The sequence below is a fragment of the Geospiza fortis genome, unplaced genomic scaffold (genome assembly GCF_000277835.1).
Source record: "Geospiza fortis unplaced genomic scaffold, GeoFor_1.0 scaffold55, whole genome shotgun sequence".
NCBI lineage: Eukaryota > Metazoa > Chordata > Aves > Passeriformes > Thraupidae > Geospiza > Geospiza fortis.
In genome coordinates, this window is record NW_005054308.1 from 10,053,171 (window position 1) to 10,063,344 (window position 10,174).

Here is a 10,174-nt window from a genome sequence, read left to right on the forward strand (position 1 = left end):
CTGATCAAATATCCCCCAGCAAGAAGTGATGAAAGGGCTCAAAGCCCACAAAATGGAGATTCTGGTCTGCAGCATTTCTAATGTTTGATTAATCACTGGTGTAAGCCTGCAATTAACACTAATGAGATGTAGCACCAAAATCCTTGAAAACTGCTCAAATCAACTTTCAGCTTCCTTCTGATCCATGATTTCCACTGCAAGCAAAATCCATTTTCTCTCCAGCTGCTGCTGGTGCACAGTCAGTCACTGCAGAGCCCCTCACAGGCACCCAGCAGCTGCATTTGCTGCAGAGCAGCAGCTCCAGTGCTGGACACTGATATCTTGAGAGATGGCAATGGACACATCCCCAGGCTTCAAAGGCACCAGGGCACCAGCACAGCTTCCAAACACCCCCTGCTTTTGCCAGCCAGTTTGATCACTGGGCTAAAAGGTCAGGGAGTCATTTTCCTCTGACTTTAGAATTCCTCAGCCACTTTCTTCCATCTCAGTGCATCTAAAATCCTGGGAATGGAGAGCTGGCTCCCTTTAACCCCTTGTATGTTTGGCCCTGTGTAATTCCCACAAAACCACTTTAAACTGAATGAGTCTCCCCAGCCTCAAATGGCCCTGACAAGCCTGGCTGCCATCCCTTTTGCTTTTGTTCTGCTGGAGGATCAGCTCTGGAGCTGTGCAGGAGATCTCTGGGCTCAGTTTATTTCAGTTTATTCAGTGTTTTCTGCCTGTTGAGAGGGATTTGTCTTTTCTGGCTTGGGAAGTAAAACTGAGAACACTGAGGGGGTAAAGTACAGGATGGAGAAGGAACTGGATGTGAAATTAAGCAATGCTGTCACCCTTGAACACAGCGTCTGCAGCGAGGGGAAGGTGAGGTTACTTGGCAAGCAAAGAGCAAAATGAATGGCAGTTGAAAGGCAGTGTTTTGATAGGCACTAATTATTAAACTGTAATTAGCAGAAGGATGCAGTGATCTGCCCAAAGCCCAGCTAAGCAAACAGGTAGAGGTTAAAGACAAAAGGAACTGCAGAGGCTGAGGAGGCAGACCACAGGCAGTGCCTGTAGGACACCACACTGCATCTGTGTCCTGTGCTCTGATACCACGGGGGGAAAACACAAAAACCCAGACAGGAGAGTTTGTAAAGCCACAGGACAGAGCTGGATCCATGGGAGACACCCAGAGGGACCAGGAGGAGCAGCCAGGAGGCAACTGGGGCTGCAGGACAGGCCTGGGTGGGTGCCCAAATCTGCTCAGCACAGGGAGCCCAAGCTCAGCTGGACCCAGAGCCCAGAGCTTTGGGGACTGGGATGGGATCAGGGCAGGGATGAGGTTGGGGTCAGGGCCCTCAGCCCAGAGAGAGCTGCAGCAGCAGAACAGCACCTACAGCCCAGGGACCACTGAAAATCGGCAGAAAAAGGTTTAAAACTGTTCCCTGCACTTTAATGGCAGCTTCAGTCATGTTTATCTGTTAGTGCGACATTGGAAAACCTGGACCTGTTAGGAGCAAATTGTGCTTAAAAATATTGTGCTGGTGGAAATTTCTCATTTCTTCTCATTTTCCCTCTGCCACAAAAATATTCTGAAAACCCACCAAGGGCTGAGAGGGACCTGGAAACTTTTCCTTCTGCCTTGAGGATGTAGGCAGCCTGTCATTGAATCTAAAAATAGCCTTCAGAGTATTGATTAACCTGTCTGAAGGAAGCAACAATGAATTAGAGAGGAAAAATGAAACCAAGCAAAGCCTTAGAGTGTATTTGACAGCAAAATCTGGGTTAGGAGTAGCAGAACATGCTTTATTACCAGAGAGTGGCTGCTGCTTTGTAAAGATATTTTTAATTATTCTCAGCCAGCAACACTGTACCCATAGAAATCCACTCAGCCTGGGAGGAAAACTTTTCTTCTAAGGGGGTAATTTATCTCTTCAGTGATTTGCTCCTGACTAATTTTTTATTTGCGTCCTTTTTAATTTTCCTAAACACAAGATGGTTCTCCAGTCTGTGGTCTGGAGACTCTGGGCTATTCATGTAGATTTAAGCATATAAAAACCATAAAGATTACCAAAAAGAGGAAGGATCTCTACCCCCCTTCTCTCTCACTGAGGGAACAGATCCAGCCACACACACAAATACTCCAACAAAAATTAAAAAAATATACTGCAAAATCCAACTGAGCACTCGGGAAGGAAAAGTTTGACAATGCTTAAAAATAGGAAAAATAAGATCTTCTTTCTGCAGGATTTTATATTAGATCATTAATTAACCTTTCTTTAACCCTGAGAGAGCCAACAAAGGGCAAACCACCTCTTGCAATGTCACAGTTTCGATCAAAGCAAACACACAACCACATGGAACATGCAAAAATGCAGCCCCAAGCGTGGACACCTTGGCAAACATTCCTGTGTGAGCAGGAGAAATCCAGGCACAATGGGCAGATCCCACTGATCCCATCAGCTCTGGGATGGCTCTTCCTCCTGGGCCCCAATATCTGCAAAAATCCAACAATCAGGGTGTGCAAACAGCACGTGGTGCCCTGACCTTCCCCGTGGTGAGCCATCCCATCTGCCCTCACCAGGGAAGATAATTGCTAGATTAGATTAATGCTCCCATATTCGATTGCAAATCACAGGGAGAGCTTTTTTCCAGCCCTGTGGCTGCCGGAGGATGCACTGGGGAAAGCTGAGGAGGGAGAGGAGAGGGCTGGATGGCTCCAAAGGCTGTTAAAGGGTAAATAATGTCATCATGGAGGTGCAGAGTCACCTCCTTATCTCCAAACACCTTCACAGGCTTGGCTGAGCCAAGGACTCCCACTGGAGCCAGTTGGCTGAAAGGCAACAAGCAAAATGCAGAGTCTGGAGAAAGAAAAAGTTCACAAGGGGGAAACAATTCTGTGGAAAGTCTAATAACAACCCCCAAAAAATCCCCCTGGGCCAGGACAGACCTGTGACATGGGAACATGGCACCAACTGAGGACTTTCAAAGCCAGGCAGGAGCAGAAAGGACCAAAGCAGCCTTGGGAAAGCTGCTGTGCATGGGCCTGGGCACAGGGAGCACAGCCAGAGCACCAAGTGCCTTCTCAGACAGCTTTTTTGAAAATAAGCCTAGCCTGGAGACTTCTTAAAAGCCAAACTTCGCTTCTTTAGAGACTTGTGGCCACTTTAGGCTGCTGCCACAGCAGGCCAGGCTCCCTGGGTAGGTCTGTGAGGAGAAAAAGTGCTGGCAACACAAGCCCAAGCCTCCTTTCCTCCAAATCTAAATTCAGAAAGTTGGGATGCAAGTCCCTGCTCAAGCAAATGGTTTGGTTTTTTGTTTTTTTTTTTTGAAACTGCACAAAGTCTGCCACCCCTCTGTGTGAATCCTTATGGGCACAGGGAGGTGTTCCAATATCCTCCCTCCCACTCCCTCCCCACCAGCCCTTGCACTGGTGACACGAGACAGACACACCGACTGTGAGTCCTTCCTGAATCCCAAAATATTCCATCCCACCCATTTAGGCTGCCTGTGATCTGGGTGAGGGCTATTCTGGAGAAGCAGCTCGCCTTTCTGGGAAGCACAGTGTGTTTCTGCTGACAGAAATTGCAGCAGATGCTCCCTGGTTTTAGCTCTGAGGATGTTTTTATTTCCTCTCTGCCTGATGGATGCAGTTCTTTAAATGTGCCCAGGTATTGAGAGACAGGCAGAGTGAAATGGATCCTTTCTGCAGCTTGTTCTTTTCTCTTACAAATTAAAAATTAGAAATTATTTTCTCTTAGAAATAGTGGTTTAATTCTGGAGGACAAGCTGTTGGAGGCCCAGCAAATTACTGAATGCAGCATCTCTAAAAGAACAAAAATGCCATGAAGAAAGTGGCCCTGCAGGTGAAACATTTGCTGTGGAGGGATTGACAACAGCAGTTCCAGTGCAATTCCAGTGCATTCCAGTGCATTTCCAGTGCAGTTTCAGTGCAATTCCAGTTCAAGTGTCCTCTACAGAAACTGCAGCAGGAAGGCTACAACAATGAGCACAGATTTGACACTGAATGGTAATTAATTTATACAAATTGTGCAATTAATTCTTTCCTGGTTTTTTTTAAGAACAGATCTTCTGGTGTCCCTTGTACCAGCAGCAAACAAAGAGACCTTCACAGAATTCCAGGGAGTGTTTGTATAGAGGGGGAAACTGAGGCAAGAAGACCTTAACTGGCTCTAATCAGTGGCAGAAACATTTTTGGATGTCACTACAGCCAAGCTTTACCCTTAGGAGTTTTAAAAGATCTTCCCAAAGGCTTGACAGAGGGAAGCTGTGGCCATGAGAAAGCTGCAGCTCCAGCACCAGCAGTGTCACCTTAGATCATCCAGAAGAAATTTCTGACTTATGGAAGGAATTGTTCCCTGTGAGGGTGGGTACAGGGTGCCCAGAGAAGCTGTGGATGCCCCTGGATCCCTGGAATTGTCCAAGGCCAGGCTGGACAGGGCTTGGAGCCACCTGGGACAGTGGAAAGGCAGGAACTGGATGATCCTTAAGGTCCTTTCCAACCCAAAGCATTCCATGACACAACAGAGGGACAAGAAATTTGTTTTAAAACACCAATGCCTGCCTCACCTGATGGAGCTTGGTGGCAAATTCAGTAAATCCATGTTTTACACTGCAGTTAGAGAGGCTGATCTCTGTCTGCAGGTGGGTGTGAGTTTTGCTGTGTGTTTTTAGGAAAGAGGGGTTAGCCAGCCTTTTTCTAAGTTTTTGTCAGGTTTGTTTTCTTCAAGATGAAGGGGAAAATACACCTGCCAAAGAAATGAACCTGGCTTGTGAATAAATGAACTCGCAGAGGAAGGAAATATTTGTTTAGCTCTTATTCTCATTATGCTACACCTGGCTGCCAGAGCCACTGCAAAATTTCTAACAATCTTACCAGGCTATTTGCATTTAAATCGCTTTTCCTGACATTATGTAAATCCCTCAGCAGAGCTGAAGTTTTCTTTTTCTCTCTCTCTGGGGCTGCACTCAGTGCTTTGCTCAGTCCTACCCTGTTCTCCTCTCTCTGCTCCACTGGGTTAGAGCAGCACCACATGAAACCTCAGCTCTCCCAGGTTCTGTCTGGAGCTGGGTCAGAGATGATGGTTTGCAGATTTCTGAGATTTCCATGGCAGAATCACATTACAAATGAATTTGGGTCTAAAAGAGAACACATGCTCAGGTCCAATGTTACCACCAGTCAGAGCTGTTCTAGGCTGTGCTTCCAAAGGGATTATCCAGTGGTATTTTCACTATTTAAGGATTCTGCTGCCTTGGTCTGCAGCAGGAGAGTCCTCTTACCCGTTGGGAGCTGTGGGGATAATTTCTTAATCCAGAAGTTTTCCTTTCCCCCTCTGTGGCTTTCGGATAGCTGGAAAAGGGGGCTCAGGTTTGCAGCTTTAGCTCCAAAGCCACAACTCTGTCCAAGCTTGTGAAATAACCAAGAGCAGATACTCGATGCTGAAATTCTGCAGACTTGGGTTTGAGTGGTGGATGAAATGAACAGCACAACAGCCACAGGAGCCTGGAAATTGCAAACAGGGGCAATGCCAGCTCTGCCTTTTACAGGCTTCAGCTCCACACAGGAGGAACTCAAGTGGGAGCAACCAGGAAGACACGAGAAAAACATGGAAGACACAGAAAATTGGCTCTGCTCTAACTCTGGACCTGACTGGAGACTGCTCCAGGCCCTATCAGGACTCCAGGGCTCTCCTGGTTAACTCCTGGTGCCTGAGGAGTGCTCAGAGCATGGAGGGGCTGCAGCTCAAAGCCTTTTGCCACTGAACACGAGGCACTCAGTGCTGACCCTCCTGGATGAGGGGTTTGCAGCTCAGCACCATTTGCCATCTCAGGTTACCCAGGGAATGCCCATGTGTCAGGGAAATTCCCAGCTGGTTGGTGGGATGGGCTGCTCTCCATGGGGAAAGGGGAACCAAGCCCTGGATGGGAGCCAGGCCTCACAGACACTGGAATTATCTGGCTCTTTGGTGGCCACATGCACCTTAACTTGGAAAAAATAAATAAATTAGAACCTCATTGTTATACTCTCTTAATGTTGCCATAAGTGAAAATAGAAATACCTGGATTTTGCCAGCAGATATCCCCTCAGAGGATATCCCCTGGTCTCTGAACATTCTGGAGCAGTTGCAGTGGACTTTCCACCTTGCTCTCCAGGTACTGGATATGCTGCAAGGTTTGGTCTCTCCCCAGCAAACCACTGATGTTTGCCAAGTGCTTGGAGATCATCTGATGAAAGGCTCCACAGAGCCCTTCAGTCTATTATTTCTCAGTCAGAAAAACACATTTGCTGAACAGGAAGAACAAAAGAATGAGCTGTGGGTCCCCAATAAGCATTCAACACAAGTTAATTTGCTCAGCAGCTGTATTTTGCTGAGACAGATTGCATATTTTCATTGTTAGAATAAAAATGTCCACTGGGCTCGTATCCTTCCCATCTCTGCCTGTTACACTCCCAGTCTAGTCTAGAGAACAAATTCAATTTCTTTCATAAACAAGAGATCCACTCAAATGATTTTCCTTTTGTCCAGGCAGAAATTAATGGAGCCAGAAGAGCACACAAGGGTGCAGAAGATACACAGGGCTGCAGAATCTTCCCCCTCATGATAAAAAACCCATGGAAATCTGGAAAGCTAGCCCCTGGCAGGGCAGGCAGTGTGTGTGAATCACGGCAGCCTGATTCAGAGCAGTAAGGACAATAATCCTGAGCTGCACCAACTAACCTTCAAGCTTAGTCACAGTTTCACACAGCTAATGAGCAGAGGGAGCAATGAATCCTGGATTTATGGCTCCATGTTCCCATAGATTTTGCCTGGAGACAACAGCAGTGTTTCCTTGCATCTCTAATGACTTATCTTGTCTTGAGGTATTTTTTTTCCCCGTCCTTTCCTACATTGATGAGAGTTTGTTTTTGCCTTTTTTTTTTTTTAATCATTGTTGAATTTTTAAAAGCCTGCTGGGTAAATTCTTATCATCAGCTGCTACAGTAAAAATACAGAGTAACACCCATGAATCTGCCAAATTTTGCTCCTTGTTGTTTTTCTCCGGATTCTGTTCACACAGAATTATCAGGGCTGTGCAAGAGAAGATGCTCTGACTCCAAACTCTGCTTCTCTTCCTTTGTAAATTACCCAAAGTGACTCCAGGTTTATTTTTATCCCAGAGGTGAATCATTCAGGAAAATCTGATAAAATCCACTTAACCACAGTTAAACTCTCAAACCTGAGCAAGCTCTAGCTAACTTTTATGAAGTTTACACATGATTATTTCAGCTCACATGATTAAAGGGGGCGCACGTTTATTTTAACTCTCACAAAACGACTTTGGACCTGAAAAGCCTGGAGAATCAGGTCTGTAAATATATCTATATTTACTTTATGGAGACAAAATGAAGGGAGAATTGGGGGGAAATGTCCCAAAGATAGAAGTGGGGTTTATTTGCAGGCAGAAGCAATGAGAAGGAAATGCCAGTGCCCAAATGTGAGGCACAGTTTCATTCCTGAGATTGAATATTCCTTATGATCCAGGTAAACCTTCTACCAAGAGGTTGATACAGACCCCACTTTTGTGATATTTAATTTTTTTTAAAAAGGGGAAAACAAGCTCCATGCTATTGACAGCCAGCATCTGGAGGAGAAAGTTGAGCAAAGGGTGCTCTGCACCCTGGATGTGACCCATGAGACAACTCTGCAGCCTCCACCCACGTGTAGCATTTAAATATAGCCCCAGAATAAACTCTTTTTTATAATCCTGCCACAAGCTGTCCAGCAGGGCAGCCCCAGAGCAGATTTTGCTGCTGCTGTAAAAAAAGGAAGAGTGTGTCTCGTTTTATTAAAATGCTGGAACATATCATAAAAAATTTAAAATAGTGCAGAGTGCTACCTTAGATAAAACACTGCCCTGAGCTGCCTCCTCTTCCCAGCATCCCAAATAAGCTGAAATCCCAGAGCAAGCCACAGCCCAGCAAATGGGACTGAAGCTGCTGCCCCAGACACACAAATGGAGCCCTTCCACTCCAAGTCTACCTGAGAAACTTCAGCAAAATGACCAATTTTGGTGCAACTCAACAGCACATCTTTCTACCCACAAGTCTTTCATTCCCCTCAATTCTCAAGCAAGATTAATTTAATTAACTCTGTTTTCCAAAGATGCACAAGGGAATTATGTGCCCTTCAAAAAAAAAAATAAAATCAGTGGGACTGGGCTCTGAGCTTCACCCCCATCTGTGCTCTTGAAAAGTCTCTTCAAATCTCTCATGTGGGAAAAAGCAGGACCTGCAAATACCTGGGATGCATAAGAGCCCTCTCATGGAATTGCTGAAGCCTCCTGTTCTGGCTTTTCCATATTTCAGAGGCAAAGGTTGGAGCTTTCCTTGCCTGCAGGTTCCTATCCCCAAGGCAGCTGCAGTCCCTTTGTCACCTTCCTATCTTTGCTCTGCCAGCAGCATCATCTCCTTCCCCTGCACTCAGAGGAACCACAAATATTGTGACAGAGCTGAGATAAGGAGCAATTACACTTTCAGTTTTGCTGGCACATCAGCAAACTGAAGGGATGGCAGCCCCTTGGTCTGACACAGCAGCACAGCTTGCCTGACTCCAGCCTTGAGTTTTTATTCCCATTTCTTCTCCTGTGACTGATATCTCCACAATCTTTACAGGCACTGGAGAGCAATCTCCTGGCCTGAGCAGGGGATGTGACTGTCACGTGCAGCCCCTGGAGCTGAGCTCTCAAATGGGAATTTCCAAGGTGTTTTGGCCATGCAGAGCTGAGCCCAGAGTCCCATCCCAGTCTGGTAAAGGATAATTTCAGCAGCTTGGGGTCTGCCTGGGGAACAGAGAAGAGGGCCTGGCATGCTGATGGGTATTGAGATAAAGAGAAATTCACTGTGTGCCCTCACAGCAGTGAGGAGTAACCTTTGGGGTTTTAACAAGAGCATAGCCAGCCAAAAGATGGGGTTTATCCTTCTCTCCTCAGCACTTAGGGCATTTTGGGGCTCCTCAGGAGAGGGAAGAGCTTGGCAAGCAGGAGAGAGTGGAGCAGAGGAGCACTGAGGCATTGGGGAGCAGGAACACACAGCCTGGGGTTTGAGCATCATCAGAAACTCTGGAGGTGTTTGATTCAATCTTCCACAACCTAAGTGAAAATCCAGAGCTGTCTCCTCTCAGAGATGCACAGAAAAGAGAGGAGAGGCAACAGCCATGAGCTGTAGCAAGGACAATTCAGATGGGATATAGGAAATAAATCATGAGAGTGTTTGCACTGCTCAGAGACCCTGTTCCATCTCCATCTTTGGGGATATGCAAAACTCCACTGGGCAAGGCCCTGAGAAACCTGACCTAACTTTGAAGCTGACCCTGCTTTGAACAGGAGGTTGGACAAGGTGGCCTCCAGAGATCCCTTCCAACCTAAATTATTCTGTGATTTTCTAGAAAAAGTTCAGATGCAGAATTGATCTTAAAAGCATTTCTCTGAGAGATTCAGCAGAAAATGCAGCAGCTCCTGGGGGGCTGTGGCAGTTCTGATAAGGTGTCTGGTACCCACAGGGGAACAGCTCGTGGGACTGGATGGCTGCAAAACGAGAGGCTGAGCTCCAGCTCAGCCCTGAATGCTGAATCCTATCACCCAGACTGATCCAACTCAATCCAAACACTGCTCCCTCAGCTCTTCTCTCATGACAATAGGGTTTTTTTTTTTCTTTCAGGAGTCCAGTCTTCAGCCTATCACAACAGCAGTGCTTCCCACTGTCAAATTCACTTTTTAAAAGTCAGGAAAAACGGAGGGGAGAGATTATGGAGGGATCTCTCTGCACAAAAGCAGGACCAGGGCAAATCTGTTCCTGGGGCTGGGAGGGGAGCTCAGGCTTTTAGGAGGGATGAAGAGATCCCAATTCTTTGGAGAGAGCCATGGGTTACCTGGCAGGACTGTTTGTGCTTTTCACCTGCCTGGGGACACACTGGCTCTCAGCTCTGCTCCCTTGGCACCAACACAGCACCAGATAAGCCAGCACAGGTCACACATTGCCCAAGGTGCCCCTGGCCACTCCCTGCCCTCCTTAACTGACTGTCCTTGAGGCACAGGTCAGGGGAGTGTGGCTCTGTGACAGCTCCCTGCACACAGAGCCTCATGTCCCACCTGGCTCAGGTGGCTCCTCGTGTGCCAGAGGGAGAGCAGAGCCACC

The 10,174-nt window shown here is 46.8% G+C and overlaps 1 protein-coding gene across 1 annotated transcript in view; it reads left to right on the plus strand.

Annotated features, from left to right (window-relative positions):
• Positions 1-789: 789 nt before the first annotated feature.
• BOD1 (biorientation of chromosomes in cell division 1) overlaps positions 790-10,174 on the plus strand; it is a 55,535-nt gene continuing 46,150 nt past the window's right edge. The window contains exon 1 of the mRNA XM_014312176.1: positions 790-861. Within this exon, the coding sequence (XP_014167651.1) occupies positions 790-861 (72 nt within the window). The remainder of the gene's footprint in view (positions 862-10,174) is intronic.